The 23,145-nt window shown below is 40.4% G+C and overlaps 1 protein-coding gene across 1 annotated transcript; it reads right to left on the bottom strand.

Moving 5' to 3' along the window:
• Positions 1-10,026: 10,026 nt before the first annotated feature.
• On the bottom strand, positions 10,027-14,772 carry LOC140015929 (uncharacterized). Its single transcript, XM_072068762.1, has 6 exons — positions 13,998-14,772; positions 13,601-13,742; positions 12,438-13,510; positions 11,228-11,864; positions 10,939-11,107; positions 10,027-10,788 (listed from the first exon to the last, which is right to left on the bottom strand). The coding sequence occupies exons 1-6, from the start codon at positions 14,770-14,772 to the stop codon at positions 10,027-10,029; spliced, it is 3,558 nt and encodes a 1,185-aa protein (XP_071924863.1).
• Between the last annotated feature and the right edge of the window lie 8,373 nt (positions 14,773-23,145).

A 23,145-nucleotide genomic window follows, 5' to 3' on the forward strand; every position in this document is an offset into this window, starting at 1 on the left:
CCCTCTTTGTCTGAGTTTTGAAAAAACTTGAGACAAAGAAGTAGACACCAAATACTTACCTGTGTTATTCGGCTGCGACCGTCTCGAACGATGGACGCTTTAGAAATGGGGACTGACCTCTTTGACAAAATTTTAAAATGGGATTGACCCAGACAAGAAAATTTGAAATCGGGACTGACCCGAACAAGAATTTAAACGGGACTGACCCGAACGGGAATTTAATCGGGTCTGACCCGAACAGAAATTTAAAACGGGACTGACCCGAACAGAAAATTTAAATTCGTGAAATGCTCACTAGTGGGACTGACCCACGGCTAGTGTCGATGCAAATGAAATGCTGGTATGTACGAAAAAACTGCATAAAACTTGCTCGAAAAATTCTCCAAAAATTTGCCACAGTGTGTTGAATTGGTCAGTGGGATTAAACTCGAGCCTGCCATGAAAATCGGGCGGTCAGTGGGATTGAACCCGAACCTGCCTTGAATTGAGCGGTCAGTGGGATTTAACCTGAGCCTACCTCGATGGTTGGTCGGTCAGTGGGATTGAACCTGAGCCTGCCTTGAATTGAGCGGTCAGTGGGATTGAACCCGAGCCTGCCTTTCATTTGGTCGGTCAGTGGGATTTAACCCGAGCCTGCCTTGAATTGAGCGGTCAGTGGGATTGAACCCGAGCCTGCCTTTCATTTGGTCGGTCAGTGGGATTGAACCCGAGCCTGCCTCGATGGTTGGTCGGTCAGTGGGATTACACCCGAGCCTGCCTTGAATTGAGAGGTCAGTGGGATTTAACCTGAGCCTGCCTTGAATTAAGCGGTCAGTGGGATTTAACCCGAGCCTGCCTCGATGGTTGGTCGGTCAGTGGGATTACACCCGAGCCTGCCTTGAATTGAGAGGTCAGTGGGATTTAACCCGAGCCTGCCTCAGTTGCACAGAATCCAAGCCCAATTGGGACGTTGGCGGCATAAAGTCCGGGTCCAACGTGATCTTTGTGAATTTGGGGGCACTAAATCCAGGCCCAACGTGATTTTTGTGAGGTTGGCGGCACTAAATCCAGGCCCAACGTGATGTTTGGGATGTTGGCGGCACAAAGTCCAGGTCCAACGGGATGATGTTTGTGAATGGTCAGTGGGATAAGACCCAATCCTGCCATCCAATTGGTCAAGAAATTAAGTGTGATTGTCAAGAAAAAGGGGAAATTAAAACGCACACGTTAGTGAGATTGACTCGATGCTAACGGTGTGGAATAAAAACGCACACGTTAGTCAGATAGACTCGATGCTAACGGTGGCGAATGAAAACACACACGTTAGTGAGATAGACTCGATGCTAACGGTGGTAGAATGAAAACGCACACATTAGTGAGATAGACTCGATGCTAACGGTGGTGGAATGGAAACGCACACGTTAGTGAGATAGACTCGATGCTAACGGTGGTTGAATGAAAATGCACACGTTAGTGAGATAGACTCGATGCTAACGGTGGTTGAATTAAAACACACACGTTAGTGAGATAGACTCGATACTAACGGTAGTGGAATGGAAACGCACACGTTAGTGAGATAGATTCGATGCTAACGGTGGTAGAATGAAAACGCACACGTTAGTTGTGACAGCCCCACCTTCCCCTAAGGCGAACCAAAGGGGTTAGCGGACTGCCTGCCCAGCTCTCGCCAGGACTAACGGATCAGTTTACGTCGATCTAATACAGTCCAGAACATACCCACACGCGCAAACAAGTCAAAATCACAAAATAAAAAAAAATGAAAAACACGCCGATGATGAACCATGTCGGACACGTCAGAATCCGGAGTTCAACCATACATTAATCCAACATATACATACATTGAAATTCAACATTTACAACCAAATGGCATGCCACAAAAAACCATTCATCATGAATATACATGTTTGGTTTGCCAATCAAAAGAAAACGAACCCAATACACATTAGGGTTTCATTCAAAGAGCTATTCAAAAGATACATTTACATGAGCTCAACTTGCTAGTACAACCTTTCCAAAAGTGATCATTTTCCTGTAAGGAAAACAAATGGAACGGAATGAGTTTAAGCCCAGTGAGTTACTACCACATAAGCAACAAAGAGCATATAGCATGTCCTTTCAATTAAAGTACACAATTAAGGAATGAAACAAAACGGTAAAAGGATACGGACGGCTCTCAAGAGCCCATTTCCTCGCTTATATTCTTGATCCAACCTCATTGACCCTCCGTCAATGTTAAAAGTACCAAATCGTAGACCTCACTTTACTTCCATTCCTTCCACCCAACATACCCCAACCGGGCCCGCACTCCAAGCAGTAACTTTAGGTGATACTCGAGTACACCGGAACCAAGGGTCTCATTACCACAAGTTTCCCATTTCAGTCCCCGTGGCTAGTCAATTTTCACGACCAAGCCCTCGCTGGCTCGATTCAAGTGACTACCAACGGGGTCGAGCTCAGTAATACAGTAGGGCCGTTGGTTACTCGTCCAACCGACACCCAAACAATATCCCATGAATGGAATCCAATAACTCATATAGCAAGTACAGTAATACAGTGAAACGTTAAACAGTCATTCACAGGAATAAAAGGAATGAGGGCGGTCAAGTACACCCTCACCCTAATCATTTCCAATAGCCAAACAAGCCTTCAAGGCATCACAATCACATATAGCAAAGCCACATTATAAACATCCAAGTGAGTAGTATACTCACCACTCACATAGGTGAGGTTTCATGCACCACCGTCCAAAGTACGTCGTGCACAACGTCACGCCCTAGAACACGTAAACAAATACCATAAGACTCGATAACGAGTCATAAAGCCATGCCAATCACAACCCCAATAGGGTTTCATATGCATATATAAGCATGATAGCAAACCAGAAAATCAGGAAATGTAACTATATTAGCCCTAACAACAAAACAGTTTTGGCCTCCTTATGCGGTAATGTCACAAAATGCGCTACGCTTATCGGATGAGGGTGTAAGACCCACCATCTCGAAGCTAAAAGACAGGGCTACAACAATGTAGAAGGCCACTCAGTCCAAATCCTAGCACAACTAGGTCAAAAATGCAGAATACCAAACCAGAACCGTAATTGCAGGTTTACAAATCACACTATGCTGTAATTAGTACAACTCAGTCTATACAGGTCCCAAATGCATTGATTCCAAAGGCATGCGGTAGCCAAGACATCCAGCTACATTTCATCAGAAGACACCAACATCCAAATCCAAAGCAATTCCAGTCAAAACAGACGATTACAAGCGCAGTTCGCACATTCTGATCAACCCAGAACAGCAACAGTAAAATCGACATATCTCACTCTACACTACTCCAAATGACCTGAAATTTTACAGGCACCTCAAACACATCAATACCTACAACTTTCATGTTTGAAGAAAAGGCCAATTCGGCCTCTAACCATATGATATAAAACCAGGCAGAAAAGGGAGTTATGAAACCCTAACTTCCTCAAATTCCTTCCAAACTCAAATTTGGTTGCAATTACCAATCATTTACACCTACTAGAGTCATTACCCCTCATTACCAACCATCATAAACAACCACAACATCATGATCACATTAAACCAGAAAATTCATCAATAAAATAAAAACTTCACCAATTCATCTCAAACCAAGAAATAAACCACAAATTTCAGCACTTTAGCTTCCACTAGGCACAAATTAAGCATCATTAGGTGTAGGAGGAAGTTCACGCACCACTTACCTGGTAAACAAGAGAAAAGGAGTTGTAGAACACCTTAGCTTCCTTGAACACTTCCACAAAAACACTTACTAGCACCAAATGGAGGGATTTTATGGAGTAGAAACTAATTTAAGCAATTGTTTTGGAGGATTTGAGCTAGTTGGAAGCTTGAAAATTGGAGAAGTTTTTCCTTCTTTTCCTAGAGAGAAAGTCGGCCAAGAGGTTGAAGACAAGAATGAATTTTGTGTGATTTTTGAGATATTTAAGCAATTGGTCAAAAGTCAAAAAAATGAATAGTAAGTCATAAGTCACTTCCAATACAATGGTGACACTTGTCACCTCCATTAATGCAATCCTATCTTTTCTTTTTCCTCTCACATCAATCACTTCACATCCTCTACTTATCTCTTAACACCCGATAAATTTCCACCAGTATCCGGAATTTAACCTAAATTGCCGAATTTTTCCGAGTTTTTCGCACTAGTGGGTCCCACGTCCATTATATATCCTTAATTTTTCAAAAACTCTCCAATACTAGAAAAATCATTTAAAAACTATAATTGCTCATAAAATTTACCATGAGAATTTTCCTAAGCCAGAAAATGCAAAAATTATGGCTTTAAATGGGAAAAATCCTAAGAAAATTATTAGGGATTTACGGGTTCTCACACTCTCTCCCCCTTAAAAGAATTTCGTCCCCAAAATTTCTCACCTTAATTCCCGAAAAGGTTTGGATAATTCTTTCGCATTTCCTCTTCCACTTCCCAGGTAGCTTCCTCTACCCCATGGTTCCTCCATAGCACTTTCACTAGCGGAATCTGCTTGTTTCTGAGCTCTTTGACTTTCCGATCGAGCACTTGGACCGGTTTCTCTTCATAGGCAAGCGATTCGTCTACTTCAATCTCCTCCGGTTGTAAGACATGGGATGGGTCGGGATGATATTTCTTTAACATCGAAACGTGGAACACATCGTGGATTCGAGAGAGACTGGATGGCAGTTCCAATCGATACGCGACCGCTCCTACCCTCTGAAGGATCTTGTAGGGTCCGACGTACAGCGGTTGAAGTTTCTTTCCTTTGCCCGCTGTGATACTTCGTAAGGGTGTGATCTTAAGAAATACGTGATCCCCAACTTCAAATTCCAAGTCTTTTCTTCGATTATCCGCATAGCTCTTTTGTCGGCTTTGAGCTGTTTGGATTCGTTGCCGTATCAACTAGACCTTCTCTTGAGCCTCTTCCATCCATGGAATAGTTGCTGGGTCTAGTGCTTTCTTTTCGCCAACTTCATCCCAGTAAATCGGCGACCGGCACTTCCGTCCGTAGAGGGCTTCGTACGGAGCCATTTGAATCGACGAATGGAAGCTGTTGTTGTACGCAAACTCTACTAAGGTCATGTGCTGACCCCAGTTGCCTCCAAAGTCCAGAATGCAAGTTCGTAGCATGTCCTCGAGAGTTTGAATTGTCCGTTCTGATTGGCCATCCGTCTGAGGATGATAGGTCGTGCTCAAATTGAGTTTCGTCCCTAGGGTTTCTTGAAACTTCTGCCAAAACCGGGATACAAACCGTGGATCCCGGTCGGAGACGATGCTCACAGGAACACCATGTAGTCTTACTATCTCGTCCATGTACAGTCGGGCCAACTTGTCCATTGAATACTTCATGTTCACCGGCAAGAAATGGGCCGATTTGATTAATCGATCCACGATCACCCAAACGGCATCATGTCCTCTTTGCGTCCTCGGTAAACCTGAAACGAAGTCCATTGTGATGTTTTCCCACTTCCACTCGGGTATCTCCAAGGGTTGTAACAGACCCGATGGTTTTTTATGCTCTGCTTTCACTTGTTGGCAAACAAGACATTTTTGCACGTACTGAGCGATTTCCCTCTTCATATTGTCCCACCAATAAGTTCCTTTCAGGTCCTGATACATCTTGCTGCTGCTCGGATGGATTGTATACTTAGACCGATGGGCTTCCTCCAGAATTTCCATTTTCAACGACTCATCCTTCGGTATCACTGTTCGGTTTCGATATTTCAAAATGCCCTCAGGACTCAAATTAAAGTCCATAGTTTCTCCCTTTTCCACTTTCTCTCTCCACTTCCGTACTATCAAATCTTCGCCTTACGCCTCTTTTATGCATTCCAGTAGAGCGGAGGTCACCCTAACATTGCCAAATATCACCTTATGGCTCCCAAGACAGGGTCTCCACTCGCACACGGATTCTAATAAATCCCACTCCTTAATCATCAACCCTGCTACTTGCACCTTACGACTCAAAGCATCTGCTACCACATTTGCCTTTCCCGGATGGTAATTGATTGTGCAGTCGTAATCTTCCAAAAATTCCATCCACCGTCGTTGCCTCATGTTCAATTCCTTCTAGGAGAAGAGGTACCTAAGACTTTTATGATCCGAGTACACTTCGAAGGTCACCCCGTATAGGTAATGCCTCCACTTTTTCAGTGCAAAGACAACTGCGGCTAGTTCCAGATCGTGAGTCGGGTAGTTCTGCTCGTGAAGCTTCAATTTCCTAGAGGCGAAAGAAATCACATCCCGGTTCTACATCAATACGCACCCCAGGCATTCTCGCGACGCGTCTGCATATACCGCGAACCCGTCCACTCCATTTGGCAAAACTAGTACCCGTAACCTAAGACTAAGGGATGAGATTCGGGGCTGCATTTTGGCTCTTTCTATCAAACCATCAGATGGCATTTGATTTTGTACCTTTTATGTTGTTGAATCATAGCCAGGTGATCAGGTACTGGCTTGATCCAACGGAGCAACAAAAATCAATGAAAAATGGGATGTCCTTCCGTGCATGATTTATGCTTGAAATGTGATACGGAGAAAGGGCCAGGATCTTGTGCAACTTAAAGTGCATGAGCTTGCTTTCTTTTTTTTTTTTTATTTGAACTGTCGCGCCCCATTTTTTAATAAGAAAAATAAAAGACGAGTTTAGAAAAACGACTTTTGATTCAATTTTTGATTGAAAAATAAATTTTTGATTTAAAAAGTAAATAAAAAACATAGGTGTAAATGGGACTTGAAAATGCGACGATTTGACCCAAAATATAGTTTAAAAATGATTTTTGAATAAAAAAAAATCGGAGTCGCCACTTGGTATAGAGTTAAGGTGTACCAAGTCACCTAAAAATGAATTTTTAAAGAAAAAGTAGAAAAACCCTTTTTAAACGACTCAAAGTCTACGAAAATCAGATAAAAAGATTCGGGAGTCACATTTGAAGAAAGGGAAGGCAAGGATATGAATCCAAGGCACCCTTTCAACCTAGCCAAAGCTAGTTGCGCGATTTAGTCAAAGATTTTCTTATTTTAATCTAAAGATTTATCGCATTTGGAGGTAATATATGAATGCATACCCTAGACCTAGGAGGGTGTCAGGGGGTCGAAATGTATCTTCAAATCTTACTTGGTATCAATCACATTAATTGTGACGCCCAATAAAGACTCTTCGAAGAAGTCACGAATAATGCAAGTCATGAGACACAAAAGAAAGAAAAAGTAAAGAAAATAATAATATACCAATGTGTATGACCTAAAGGAATGCATCATAATGGGTGCGGGGGACTTATACTCGTGACTTTCAATGTTCCCTTTAATAGAGGGAATACGAGCGTGCTAAGGCTAGAAAGCCAAACTCGTCCATATCCCATATCCAAGGGGTTACTCCCTATCTAATCAAGCAAATGCACTACCCTAATTCTGATTCTTAAATGGGAATGCAAGTCTAATGTCATGTTTTCATACAAAGGTGTAAGGAATATACATATAAGGGGAAATACGGGATAAGGGCTGTACATATAAGGAAAGTGTCATACAACATGGTAAAGCCCTAAAAGTGAAAAAACATGCATGAGATGAAGTGATTTTATCACACAATCATGATCTAACGCTCGAGGGGCTCCTAAGGGTCTAGCGTTGGACTAACCCATATCTATGAATTCCTACTAGCATTGGACTAGTGGAAAATCAGAACAAAAGGGCCACAACTAATATTGGACTAGTGTGGTGATGTCACACATCGGTTACAATCAAATAAATCATGTAAGACCTAATAAAAACATGTAAACACATAAATCATGTATAGCACATAACATTAACACATAACACACAAGCATGCAAAACATAAACAAGCCCTAACTATTACATTGGGGGGCCCTACTACAATCTAAGAGGGGAAAAAGCAATAAAATAATTAATAACCTAGCTATTACAACCTTGGCATTAAATTGTCTTTCACAAATAATTACAAATTAAATTAAAATAAAATAGACAAAGATTGAAACAAAATAAAGCGAATAAAATAAAAATAAAAAAACATTCAAAAGGCATGCAATTAAACTCATGTAGTCACATAAGTGCGCACATAGGCTCAAATAAAGTAAAAATAAAGGATTAGGGCGTACCTCCCTTGAATTGGGGCCCTAATGAAATGAAATCACTTATTTGCCCTCCAAAACAATAAAAATGTCAAGGTACCACTTTAATTAACAAATAACCATAAAAGATGAAAATAAACATTAAATTGAATCAATTAAGTCATGTAAACAACCTACATTCAAGAGATTAAAACAATTAAGGATCAAAATCATAAAAGGAAAAACCAAATCAAATCAAAATCCAACCCGAAAATTTCATCCCAAAATTTCGCTAAAAATCCAAATCAAAATCATAAATCTTTTAAAAAAACTATTAAACCCCCACCAATTTCATCCCATAATCTATCCAAAAACACATTAAAACACATCAAAGAAAAATAATAAATTAAAAGGACACAATTGATTAGTTTGTTCAATTTATTGGGCCATAGTGGAATTAAACCAAAATATGTGGTCAAAAGGCAATTTTCAAAAATTCTTTCATGCATGTTACGAAGAAAGCTTTCTTCATTTGCGTCTGTAGCCTGTTTCTTGCTGCAGTTTTCTGGTTTCTCCAATTCATGGGTTTACGGTGCCAACTTCCTTTTGCTAAACATAACTAGAGTCCTACCCAAACATCAAACTTTGATTTTGAACCACGAAATCACAGAAATACAATCATCCAGGCATGCAAATCTTCGGCAAGAACTTCTACAATCTTTCGGGTTTCATTATCAAAACCACAGATCATGCAAACTCATTTCCAAACTAATGAAAATCATGTTGCCTATGCCTTTTATTGCTAAAACCCATCATCAACATCTCAAGAACATAAAAGAAACAGCAACTAGGGAAGCATTAGGAATCCAAGCATGACGAAAATCATAAAGCCAAAAGCTTTTTGCAGTTTTTCTGGTTTTGTTCATTCAAACACCACTAATGGCTTCAATCAATGAAACCATGAATCAAAGTGACAACATAACCGCACATTCTTTCCACTTTCAAACCACAAAACTCTCATGTTTAAATACAAAATTTAGAGGAAAAGAGCCTGCCAAATCTGAAAAATTTCTACAACCTCCTTTCGGCAAATTTGAGAATTAATCATCGACTAAAGGAGGCTAGAAATGATTCCTATACCTTGGGTTTCATGAGCTATAACAACACACGATCCAAACTCAGAGATATAGAGCCAAAATGAGTTACCAAGCGGGTCTCTACAAAGAACCAGAGATGAAACCACAAAGAAAGGAAACAAAACATGCGTGCACAAGGAAGAAATTCATGCAATGAACTCCAGATCTTCACAAAATGATATGAAAATGACAGTAAGAAAGGCTAGAGTTACCTGCAAACGTCGTGAAGTAAAGCAAACGTGAGATATGTTCGGAAAGTGCGTACTGATTCCAGAAATGAGGTTGAGCGCGTCGTCACAGAAAATCTCAGCTGATATGAATGCGCGGATCTAGACGAACAATCAAGTTGAAAAGGGCGGCACGTATGACCCCTCTAAACCCCGAGTTGATGAACTAAGATGAATCTCAACCCAACAACTAACGATTTAGTGAACCAACGATCTGGATAGAAGAACGCCACAATCAAGGTGAATACTTGGTTGATAAGTTCAATCTGAATAACTCAAGAAAACTCTCAAGTATTCAAGCAAAGCTCTCTTGGAAGAGAAAAGTGAATAAACTCCCAAAATTATGTAATTTTCTGGATCCTTTAACAAAGAGGAAGTAGGACTATTTATAGCCTTTACAAGCATTAACCCTAATACCAAAATTGACTAAACTAACCCTACCAATTAATGACAAGGATTCGGCCAGCCCTAAGAGTTTAATGGACTGACCTTAACTAATATTTAACTATAAAAAGATAAATAATAGAACTAGCCTAACTCTTCCTTAAGCGTGACCGCTAGGTGAGGGCACGCCTAACTAGCAACAGGCGCTGGAGGGTCTTCTACTTGGAGCAATGTGTAAATTTTTGAATCTTCATTCTCCAAGCCTTCAATAATCTTTAAATCATCTCCAATGCGGCCTTGGATTGTACTCACAAGGGCTTGTAAAGATTCACGCATCTTCTTGGCACGAGCTCTTGTGACTGGACCACGTGGTACTTGAATGACTTGTGCAACTTGTGTTTGACCAGCCTTGAGTCCCTCATCAATCCCCTCCTCTCGTAGGCGATTTGTCCCCAAATCAAGCTCGTCGTCTGCATGAAAAGGACTCAAGTCAGCCACATTGAATGTAGCACGTACTCCATACTCACCTGGAAGGTCAAGTTTGTAGGCATTGTCATTGATGCGCTCCACAACTTGAAATGGCCCATCACCCCGTGGAAGTAGTTTGTTGCGCCTTTGGTTTGGAAAACGCTCCTTTCTCATGTGTATCCAAACCCAATCACCTGGTTCAAACACCATCTGGCGACGTCCCTTGTTGGCACTTTGAATGTATTGAAGGGTACGTTTCTCAATATTAGCTCTAGCTTTGGTATGCAAATCCCGCACGAGCTCAGCCTTTTTCTTACCATCTAGGTTAACTCTCTCAGAAATAGGTAAAGGAGACAAGTCTAAAGGTGTGAGAGGGTTAAATCCATAAACAATTTCAAAAGGTGAAAATTGAGTAGAAGTATGCACAGTGCGATTATATGCAAATTCAACATGAGGCAAGCAATCCTCCCAAGTTTTAATGTTCTTTTTAATAACCGCTCGCAATAATGTAGATAAAGTCCGATTAACCACTTCAGTTTGTCCATCAGTTTGTGGGTGACTAGAAGTAGAAAAAAGCAATTTAGTCCCTAGTTTACACCACAAAGTTTTCCAAAAGTAGCTAAGGAACCTTACATCCCTATCAGAAACAATGGTACGAGGTACCCCATGTAAACGCACTATGTCCCTAAAGAATAAATCAGCCACATGTTTAGCATCATCAGTTTTATGGCAAGGAATGAAGTGAGCCATCTTTGAGAAACGATCAACTACCACATAAATGGAATCATGCCCTTGTCTAGTTCTAGGTAATCCAAGTACAAAGTCCATAGACAAATCTACCCAAGGTTCATGTGGGATGGGTAAAGGAGTGTAGAGTCCATAAGGATGTACCTTTCATTTTGCTTGGTGACAAGTTACACACCTTTGTGTATGCCTCTCAACATCCCTCTTCATGCGAGGCCAGTAGAAATGCTCTTGGAGAATGGACAAGGTCTTGGCCACTCCAAAATGTCCCATGAGGCCTCCACCATGAGCCTCTCTAACCAACAAAAGTCGCATGGAGCACATTGGAATACATAGTTTACCTTTGTAGTACAAGAACCCCTGCGACATAGAATAATGCTCACGAGTAACTCGTGGCAAGGTTGTGAAAATCTCACCAAAGTCTAGGTCAGCTGCATATAAATCCTTAATGAATTCAAAGCCAAGCAACTTAGCGTCTAGTGTAGTGATTAGTGTATACCTTCTAGAAAGTGCATCAGCCACTACATTAGTCTTTCCAACCTTATATTTGATGACAAACACGAAACTATCAATGAAAGCCACCCACCTCGCATGCCATTTGCTCAATTTGGTTTGTGATTTGATGTGTTTGAGCGATTCATGATCAGTGTGGAGTACGAATTCCCGAGGTCTGAGGTAGTGTTGCCAAGTTTGGAGAGATCGCACCAAGGCCATCAATTCCTTGTCATAAGTTGAGTAGTTCAACGAGGCACCATTCAACTTCTCACTAAAGTAGGCCACTGGTTTCCCCTCTTGAATGAGCACAGCTCCAATACCTATACCAGAAGCATCACACTCTACTTCAAAAGCCTTGTCAAAATTAGGTAAACTTAATACAGGTGCATGTGTGAGCTTGTGTTTAAGTAATTGGAAAGACTTAGCTTGGTCTTCTTCCCATTGGAATGGCACATTTTTCTTGATAATGGCTGTAAGTGGGGCAGCAATGGTGCTGAAATCCTTGACAAAGCGTCTATAGAAGCTTGCCAAGCCATGGAAACTCCTTACCTCACTTACACTGGTTGGTATTGGCCATTCATTTATGGCCTTCACCTTTTCTTGGTCAACTCGTATTCCCTGGTCACTCACAACATAACCTAGGAAGACAAGTTGATTAGTGCAAAAAGTACACTTCTTAAGGTTAGCATAGAGGCTCGCCTTTCGAAGTGCATCTAAGACCATTCGTACATGCACAACATGCTCTTCTGTACTCTTACTATAGATCAATATGTCATCAAAGTAGACTACCACAAATTTCCCAATAAAAGAACGCAAAACATGGTTCATTAACCTCATGAAGGTACTAGGTGCATTAGTTAAGCCAAAAGGCATGACCAACTACTCATACAGACCATGTTTTGTTTTAAATGCTGTTTTCCACTCATCCCCTTCTTTCATACGTATTTGGTGATAACCACTTTTCAAGTCAATCTTAGTAAATATAATAGCACCATGTAACTCATCAAGCATGTCATCTAATCGAGGTATGGGATGGCGATACTTTACCGTTATGGCATTTATGGCTCTACAATCGGTGCACATCCTCCATCCTCCATCTTTCTTTGGCACAAGTAGGACAGGTACAGCACAAGGACTTAAACTCTCTTGAATCCAGCCCTTACCAAGCAAGTCCTCTACTTGCCTTTGTTGCTCCTTAGTTTCCGCCGGATTAGTCCTATATGGTGCCTTATTAGGAAGGGAAGAGCCAGGAATGAAATCAATTTGATGTTCTATTCCCCTCAAAGGTGGCAACCCATTAGGTATATCCTCAGGAAATACGTCTTGGTACTCCTGTAAAAGGTCAGCAATAGCACTAGGCAAAGAAGCACCAAGTTCATTAGTGAGCAAAGACTCTTTACAAAACAAGATAAGCAAAATCTGGTTAGAGTGCAAAGCCTTTCGCACATCTCTAGTTCTAGCAAGCATGATGGATTTTCTCTCCTTTTTCCCTTCAATGGCCGAATGTGAAGTGTCAATTTTATGAGAAGATGGTTCGGCCATTTTGCTCTTTGTATCATGTAAATTTTTCTTTTTATTGTCACAATGCATGTCATATTCCTTTTGCAACCCAATTTGGTCCTCATGCACTTGTTGAGGTGTAAGAGGTGCAAGTGTGATCTTTTTAGTATTATGCACAAAGGAATACTTATTCAAGAATCCATCAAAAATGACCCTTTTATCAAATTGCCATGGCCTTCCCAAAATAATATGAGTAGCTTGCATAGGCACAACATCACATAAAACATCATCTTTATATCTACCAATGGCAAAATTAATTAAAACTTGCTTATGAACACGTACCTCACCACTATTATTCAGCCATTGTAGTTTGTAAGGTCGGGGGTGATCACTTGTTGGCATGCTCAATCGTTCCACCATGAGTGCACCAGCAACATTGGTACAGCTACCTGGGTCAATTACCAAGCTACAAAGCTTGTCCATCACATGGCACCTTGAGTAAAATATGTTCTCTCGTTGAAGGTCATCTCTACTAGCTTGAGTAGTTAGAGCTCACCTTGCAACCATACCAACTTTACCATGAGCTGGTATCTCCTCAAATTCCTCATCTTCCTCAACCAAGGGAGGCATGTCCTCACACTCATCCTCCTCATCCGTTTGTACTTCCCCATTTGGTAGCATAAGCATAACCCTTGACACTTAAAGCACTTAGTGTCCAAACCCTTGACACTTAAAGCACTTAGTGTCTCGGTATCGAACTTTGCTTACCTCATGAGTAGGCCTACCATCGCCCCTTGAGGGTGGTTTTGAGGAAGGTGCATTCGGCCTTAGTGACTCCTTGGTTGTCCCACCTTGTTTGGCCAAGGGGAATGCACTAGAGGGGCTGACTTCCCTCTTGAAGGGTTGGTTCCTCCAGTTTCCAGCTTGAAAGTTGGAATTTTGTCGAATTGGACCCCTCCTCTTGAGCCTCCTTTCAATCTTAATAGCCTTGTCTAGCATATCATGGAGGTCCACATAATGGTGCATCTCCACTTGATCCGCTATTTCAGGCCTCAATCCACTTAAAAATCGTGCCATAGTAGCTTCCCGGTCCTCGACAATGTCGGCCCTTAACATGGCTATCTCCATCTCCTTATGGTAGTCCTCCACGCTTTTGGCTCCTTGTGTTAAATTTTGAAGTTTGAGGTACAAGTCACGGTGGTAGTGACTAGGAACAAAGCGTTTCTTCATGACACCCCTCAATTCGGTCCATGTAGTGATAGGGTATTCACCACTTCGCCTTCTACTAGTAGTGATTTGATCCCACCACACTATGGCGTAGTCGGTGAATTGCATGACTGCAAGTCTCATTTGCTGCTCCTCGGTGTAATCATTGCAATCAAAGATCAACTCCACTCGTTTCTCCCATTCCAAATAGACATCGGGGTCGGATTTGCCTTGGAAAGTAGGCAATTGCATTTTAACGCCTTTGATTGGATCCACACCAGCTTTGCGGTGTTTATTCTTCCATGTCCTCGACCCATATTCCTCCTCGGAGTTGGAACTTTCATAGTCACGGGTTGGTGCTTTGTGTCTCCGGGACTTAGAATTGGTTTGGGAGTGTTCGAAACTATCCATCCTCTCATGCAATGGTTCTAATTCCTGTTTCATTAGCTTGAGCAATTTGTCAGTCATAGCTTCCATCACAAGTTTAATATCAAAAGGAGTAGTTTCCTTCCCTTCGGACATGTTGAGGGATTCCTGCAAAAATAGAGTTAGTGGAAATAACACCTCACTCACTCCCTTAGTATATCACTCACACTCGTGTTTCACTCAAGTGTATGAAAACACTCTAATGATCTCACCAATCACTTCTCAAGTCACTAGATTGCTTTTCTTGAAGAAATCAGAATTTTCTTGAAGAAATTCAATCAAACTTGAACCAAAACACACCCAAGTGTGGCGGATGAAGGCTGTGAGTTGTGGAAGCTTATTGGACTGATTGTAAGACACAAAGAGGAGATGTATAATACGCTGGAAAAAACACCCTAAGCTGTCCGCCTAAAAAAAAAGAAAAGAAAACCAAAAGAAATAAAAAAGGAAAGTTTGGTTTGTGACTAGTAGCTAATTTTAGGAGTTAACTACCAAGTGGAATCCAAAACTGATTAGGACTCTTGGGACTTGTAAACCACGTTTTTATTGGCTGGAAATACTATAAAATAGGCACCAAAGGTCGGCTGGGCAGTTCGCACAAATCACAATCAAGAAACAAAAGCAAGAGGCGGCTACAAAGTAGGAAACCCTACCTTATCTTCCCACCTTTTGTGGCTATTTAATAGCAAGGTTTCTTGGTTGTTTTGGGGTGTTAATGGCTGCTGGTTTTCTGGTATTTCGTGGACAAAGAGATGTGGCCAATAGGTCAAGATTGAAGGCAACAAGGTTTGTTCTTTCAACCCAAGTTCGGCTAGGCTACCCAAGCAAACTATTTCTTGTTCTTGAAATCCGATTTGGGGTTTTTTCTTTTTTTTTTTTTGTTTTCTTTCTTGCGTCTTTCGTTTTTTTTTTTTTTTGCAAGATGGATCTTTCTTCCCTTTTCAATTCGGATCAAGATGCACACAAGAAACAAGATTTTTTTTTTTTTGGTGCAAGGCAGCTGCAAGTTTGAGCCAAGAACTTTGGTTTTGTTTGGAAGGTTCAAGATTTGGAAAAAAGGTTGAGAACAAGATTTGCAAGAACCCTTGTTTTCCCACCCAAGAACTTCAAGATTCAATCAAAATTTCCAGATTTCAGGAATTTGACAACAATATCCAACAAAAACTTGATGGCAGCCCACGAAAATTCAAGAAACTACAAAACCCTAACTTCAAGAAATTCAAGATATCAATTTTGCAGCCCAAGAACTTCAAGACTCAATCCCCACAATATCAAGGATGCTAGGAAATTTCAAGGTCAGCCATGGTTTCATCAAGACACAACCAAAAAATAGGTTTTTCCCTCTCTTTTTCGGATGAACAGTGTTTTCGGGTGAATAGTACCCGATGAACAGTAACCTTTTTTTTTTTTTTTTTTGGATGACTCTATATGAATTCAAGACTTCAAGATACAAGACACAAGACCCCCGAAATCAAGACACACGATGGATGAATTGCGGACAACAACAAACACGAAAATTCAAGACAATCAACGAAAACAAGGATAAACAACAAGAACCAAGACAAAACCCTAGCCGCTTATGGAATTCCTAAACGACCAGAATTAACACTATAAGAAACGGAAAAAAAAAATTTTTTTTTTAAGGAAAACTTACAAGATGCAATGGGATATACTTGATGTCGTCGACTAGCTCTGATACCAACTGATATGAATGCGCAGATCTAGACGAACAATCAAGTTGAAAAGGGCGGCACGTATGACCCCTCTAAACCCCGAGTTGATGAACTAAGATGAATCTCAACCCAACAACTAACGATTTAGTGAACCAACGATCTGGATAGAAGAACGCCACAATCAAGGTGAATACTTGGTTGATAAGTTCAATCTGAATAACTCAAGAAAACTCTCAAGTATTCAAGCAAAGCTCTCTTGGAAGAGAAAAGTGAATAAACTCCCAAAATTATGTAATTTTCTGGATCCTTTAACAAGGAGGAAGTAGGACTATTTATAGCCTTTACAAGCATTAACCCTAATCCCAAAATTGACTAAACTAACCCTACCAATTAATGACAAGGATTCGGCCAGCCCTAAGAGTTTAATGGACTGACCTTAACTAATATTTAACTATAAAAAGATAAATAATAGAACTAGCCTAACTCTTCCTTAAGCGTGACCGCTAGGTGAGGGCACGCCTAACTAGCAACAGGCGCTGGAGGGTCTTCTACTTGGAGCAATGTGTAAAGTTTTGAATCTTCATTCTCCAAGCCTTCAATAATCTTTAAATCATCTCCAATGCGGCCTTGGATTGTACTCACAAGGGCTTGTAAAGATTCACGCATCTTCTTGGCACGAGCTCTTGTGACTGGACCACGTGGTACTTGAATGACTTGTGCAACTTGTGTTTGACCAGCCTTGAGTCCCTCATCATCAGCAGTGATGAACCCGATACTTTGGGTCACGATTTGGGGGGCTCAGAGACATTATTTCGGGGAGCTTTCCAGTTTCTCTTTTGCCGAAAACACCTCCCCAGCTTTCTGGGTTCCTCAGCCCGTCGCCTCTCTCCCCTTGTTTTCACCTTCAACCTCTTCTCCTTTTCACCTTTTTGGTTACTCCATCTCCCCGAAGCTCTTCCCTTTTCTTTTCCTAGTTTCCTTCCCCGACTCTCCCCTTCTCCCGTAGCTGTTCTTTCTCATCCCCCTCTCTCTATCTCTCTCTCTCACTCTATCTCTCTTGCCGAAACCCTCCTCGGTTCCTTCTCGTAGCCTTTCCACTACCCAGCCGAAATCTTCTCAATCTCTCTTACCCGAACTCTCTTTCTCTCCCTTTTCTTTTCCGCCGTCAAAACCCCCTAGCTGACCTTCTGATTCCCGTTCTTTCGCTTGGCTCCCTCTCGGCTCTCTCTTCACTTTTATCTCTCACTCTAGCCGCCACCCAGATTCTCCCTCGGTTTCCCTTTTTTCTTCCTCGCGATGCTCTCGGTTTTCCTCACCTTCAGCCGCCCTCCTTTTTCTACTCTCTTCTCTCTTCGGTTCATTTCCTAATACCCTAGCCGCCAACTCCCTTCCCCTTGAACCCTCTCATTTCTCTCCTTTATATAGGCATCCGAAATTCCCCCGTAACCTAAGACTAAGGGATGAGATTTGGGGCTGCATTTTGGCTCTTCCTATCAAACCATCAGATGGCATTTGATTTTATATCTTTTATGTTGTTGAATCAAAGCCAGGTGATCGTGTACTGGCTTGATCCAACGGAGCAACAAAAATCAATGAAAAATGGGATGTCCTTCCGTGCATGATTTCTGCTTGAAATGTGATACGGAGAAAGGGCCAGGATCTTGTGCAACTTAAAGTGCATGAGCTTGCTTTTTTTTTTTTTTTTAATTTGAACTGTCGCGCCCCATTTTTTAAAAAGAAAAATAAAAGACGAGTTTAGAAAAATGACTTTTGATTCAATTTTTTATTTAAAAATAAATTTTTGATTTAAAAAGTAAATGAAAAACATGGGTGTAAATGGGATTTGAAAATGCAACGATTTGACCCAAAATATAGTTTAAAAAAGGTTTTTGAATAAAAAAAAATCGGAATCGCCACTTGGTATAGAGTTAAGGTGTATCAAGTCACCTAAAAATAAATTTTTAAAGAAAAAGTAGAAAAACCCTTTTTAAACGACTCCAAGTCTACGAAAATCAGAGAAAAAGATTCGGGAGTCACATTTGAAGAAAGGGAAGGCAAGGATAAAAATCCAAGGCACCCTTTCAACCTAGCCAAGGCTAGTTGCGCGATTTAGTCCAAGATTTTCTTATTTTAATCTTAAGATTTATCATATTTGGATGTACTATATGAATGCATACCCTAGACCAAGGAGGGTGTCGGGGGGTCGAAATGTATCTTCAAATCTTACTTGGTATCAATCACATTAATTGTGACGCCCAATAAAGACTCTTCGAAGAAGTCACGAATAATGCAAGTCATGAGACACGAAAGAAAGAAAAAGTAAAGAAAATAATAATATACCAATGTGTATGACCTAAAGGAATGCATCATAATGGGTACGGGGGACTTATACTCGTGACTTTCAATGTTCCCTTTAATAGAGGGAATACGAGCGTGCTAAGGCTAGAAAGCCAAACTCGTCCATATCCCATATCCAAGGGGTTACTCCCTATCTAATCAAGCAAATGCACTACCCTAATTCTGATTCTTAAATGGAAATGCAAGTCTAATGTCATGTTTTCATACAAAGGGGTAAGGAATATACATATAAGGGGAAATACGGGATAGGGGCTGTACATATAAGGAAAGTGTCATACAACATGGTAAAGCCCTAAAAGTGAAAAAACATGCATGAGATGAAGTGATTTTATCACACAATCATGATCTAATGCTCGAGGGGCTCCTAAGGGTCTAGCGTTGGATTAGCCCATATCTATGAATTCCTACTAGGATTGGACTAGTGGAAAATCAGAACAAAAGGGCCACAACTAGCATTGGACTAGTGTGGTGATGTCACACATCAGTTACAATCAAATAAATCATGTAAGACCTAATGAAAACATGTAAACACATAAATCATGTATAGCACATAACATATAAGCATGATATCTAGATGCAAGACCCTAAGAAAGCGGATAACACGTAACACTTAAGCATGCAAAACATACCAAGCAAATAAAGCAAACAAGCGCTAACTATTACATTGGGGGGCCCTACTACAATCTAAGAGGGAATAAAGGAATAAAATAATTAATAACCTAGCTATTACAACCTTGGCATTGAATTGTCTTTCACAAATAATTACAAATTAAATTAAAATAAAATAGACAAAGATTGAAACAAAATAAAGCGAATAAAATTAAAATAAAAAAACATTGAAAAGGCATGCAATTAAACTCATGTAGTCACATAAGTGCGAACATAGGCTCAAATAAAGTAAAAATAAAGGATTAGGGTGTACCTCCCTTGAATTGGGGCCCTAATGAAATGAAATCACTTATTTGCCCTCCAAAACAATAAAAATGTCAAGGTACCACTTTAATTAACAAATAACCATAAAAGATGAAAATAAACATTAAATTGAATCAATTAAGTCATGTAAACAACCTACATTCAAGAAATTAAAACAATCAAGGATCAAAATAATAAAAGGAAAAACCAAATCAAATCAAAATTCAACCCGAAAATTTCATCCCAAAATTTCGCTAAAAATCCAAATCAAAATCATAAATCTATCAAAAAAACTATTAAACCCCAACCAATTTCATCCCATAATCTATCCAAAAACACATTAAAACACATCAAAGAAAAATAATAAATTAAAAGGACACAATTGATTAGTTTGTTCAATTTATTGGGCCATAGTGGAATTAAACCAAAATATGTGGTCAAAAGGCAATTTTCAAAAATTCTTTCATGCATGTTACGAAGAAAGCTTTCTTCATTTGCGTCTGTAGCCTGTTTCTTGCTGCAGTTTTCTGGTTTCTCCAATTCATGGGTTTACGGTGCCAACTTCCTTTTGCTAAACATAACTAGAATCCTACCCAAACATCAAACTTTGATTTTGAACCACGAAATCACAGAAATACAATCATCCAAGCATGCAAATCTTCGGCAAGAACTTCTACAATCTTTCGGGTTTCATTATCAAAACCACAGATCATGCAAACTCATTTCCAAACTAATGAAAATCATGTTGCCTATGCCTTTTATTGCTAAAACCCATCATCAACATCTCAAGAACATAAAAGAAACAGCAACCAGGGAAGCATTAGGAATCCAAGCATGACGAAAATCATAAAGCCGAAAGCTTTTTGCAGTTTTTCTGTTTTTGTTCATTCAAACACCACTAATGGCTTCAATCAATGAAACCATGAATCAAAGTGACAACATAACCGCACATTCTTTCCACTTTCAAACCACAAAACTCTCATGTTTAAATACAAAATTTAGAGGAAAAGAGCCTGCCAAATCTGAAAAATTTCTACAACCTCCTTTCGGCAAATTTGAGAATTAATCATCGACTAAAGGAGGCTAGAAATGATTCCTATACCTTGGGTTTCATGAGCTATAACAACACACGATCCAAACTCAGAGATATAGAGCCAAAATGAGTTACCAAGCGGGTCTCTACAAAGAACCAGAGATGAAACCACAAAGAAAGGAAACAAAACATGCGTGCACAAGGAAGAAATTCATGCAATGAACTCCAGATCTTCACAAAATGATATGAAAATGACAGTAAGAAAGGCTAGAGTTACCTGCAAACGTCGTGAAGTAAAGCAAACGTGAGATATGTTCGGAAAGTGCGTACCGATTCCAGAAATGAGGTTGAGCGCGTCGTCGCAGAAAATCTCAGCAGTGATGAACCCGATACTTTGGGTCACGATTTGGGGGGCTCAGAGACATTATTTCGGGGAGCTTTCCAGTTTCTCTTTTGCCGAAAACACCTCCCCAGCTTTCTGGGTTCCTCAGCCCGTCGCCTCTCTCCCCTTGTTTTCACCTTCAACCTCTTCTCCTTTTCAGCTTTTTGGTTACTCCATCTCCCCGAAGCTCTTCCCTTTTCTTTTCCTAGTTTCCTTCCCCGACTCTCCCCTTCTCCCGTAGCTGTTCTTTCTCGTCCCCCTCTCTCTATCTCTCTCTCTCACTCTATCTCTCTTGTCGAAACCCTCCTCGGTTCCTTCTAGTAGCCTTTCCACTGCCCAGCCGAAATCTTCTCAATCTCTCTTACCCGAACTCTCTTTCTCTCCCTTTTCTTTTCCGCCATCAAAACCCCCTAGCTGACCTTCTGATTCCCGTTCTTTCGCTTGGCTCCCTCTCGGCTCTCTCTTCACTTTTATCTCTCACTCTAGCCGCCACCCAGATCCTCCCTCGGTTTCCCTTTTTTCTTCCTCGCGATGCTCTCGGTTTTCCTCACCTTCAGCGGCCCCCCTTTTTCTACTCTCTTCTCTCTTCGGTTCCTTTCCTAATACCCTAGCCGCCAACTCCCTTCCCCTTGAACCCTCTCATTTCTCTCCTTTATATAGGCATCCGAAATTCCCCCATAACCTAAGACTAAGGGATGAGATTTGGGGCTGCATTTTGGCTCTTCCTATCAAACCATCAGATGGCATTTGATTTTATATCTTTTATGTTGTTGAATCAAAGCCAGGTGATCATGTACTGGCTTGATCCAACGGAGCAACAAAAATCAATGAAAAATGGGATGTCCTTCCGTGCATGATTTCTGCTTGAAATGTGATACGGAGAAAGGGCCAGGATCTTGTGCAACTTAAAGTGCATGAGCTTGCTTTCTTTTTTTTTTTTAATTTGAACTGTCGCGCCCCATTTTTTTTTAAAAAAAAATAAAAGACGAGTTTAGAAAAATGACTTTTGATTCAATTTTTTATTTAAAAATAAATTTTTGATTTAAAAAGTAAATGAAAAACATGGGTGTAAATGGGATTTGAAAATGCGACGATTTGACCCAAAATATAGTTTAAAAAGGGTTTTTGAATAAAAAAAAATCGGAATCGCCACTTGGTATAGAGTTAAGGTGTACCAAGTCACCTAAAAATAAATTTTTAAAGAAAAAGTAGAAAAACCCTTTTTAAACGACTCCAAGTCTACGAAAATCAGAGAAAAAGATTCGGGAGTCACATTTGAAGAAAGGGAAGGCAAGGATAAAAATCCAAGGCACCCTTTCAACCTAGCCAAGGCTAGTTGCGCGATTTAGTCCAAGATTTTCTTATTTTAATCTTAAGATTTATCACATTTGGATGTACTATATGAATGCATACCCTAGACCTAGGAGGGTGTCAGGGGGTCGAAATGTATCTTCAAAGCTTACTTGGTATCAATCACATTAATTGTGACGCCCAATAAAGTCTCTTCGAAGAAGTCACGAATAATGCAAGTCATGAGACTCGAAAGAAAGAAAAAGTAAAGAAAATAATAATATACCAATGTGTATGGCCTAAAGGAATGCATCATATAGGTGCGGGGGACTTATACTCGTGACTTTCAATGTTTCCTTTAATAGAGGGAATACGAGCGTACTAAGGCTTGAAAGCCAAACTCGTCTATATCCCATACGCAAGGGGTTTTCCTAATCTAGCATGCGAATGATTTAACCTAGTTTCTATTTCTTAAATGGAAATGCAAGTCTAATGTTATGTTTTCATACAAAGGGGTAAGGAATATATATATATAAGGGAAAATACGGAATATGGGATATAAGTAGAAGGGAATATGGGATAAAGGATGTACATATATAAGAAAGTGTCATGCAACATGGTAAAACCCTAAAAAGTGAAAACATGCATTAGATGAAGTGATTTTATCACACAACCATGATCTAACGCTTGAGGGGCTCCTAAGGGTCTAGCGTTGGACTAGCCCATGTCTACAATTTTCCACTAGCATTGGACTAGTGAGAAAAGTCAGAACAAAGGGCCACAACTAGCGTTGGACTGGTGTGGATTCGAGAAATTGACCA

Source organism: Coffea arabica, chromosome 10c (genome assembly GCF_036785885.1).
Source record: "Coffea arabica cultivar ET-39 chromosome 10c, Coffea Arabica ET-39 HiFi, whole genome shotgun sequence".
NCBI lineage: Eukaryota > Viridiplantae > Streptophyta > Magnoliopsida > Gentianales > Rubiaceae > Coffea > Coffea arabica.

What these genes read in the sequence shown, in the direction of transcription:
- LOC140015929 (XM_072068762.1), bottom strand. Translation starts at nt 14,772, where the DNA reads ATGTCCGAAGGGAAGGAAACTACTCCTTTTGATATTAAACTTGTGATG. An exon ending in AAGGAGGCTCAAGAGGAGGG is followed by an intron (nt 13,743 to 13,997) that starts GTCCAATTCGAC and finishes AAGTGCTTTAAG; the next exon opens with TGTCAAGGGTTATGCTTATG. An exon ending in CCATTGTTTCTGATAGGGAT is followed by an intron (nt 10,789 to 10,938) that starts GTAAGGTTCCTT and finishes GTTATTAAAAAG; the next exon opens with AACATTAAAACTTGGGAGGA.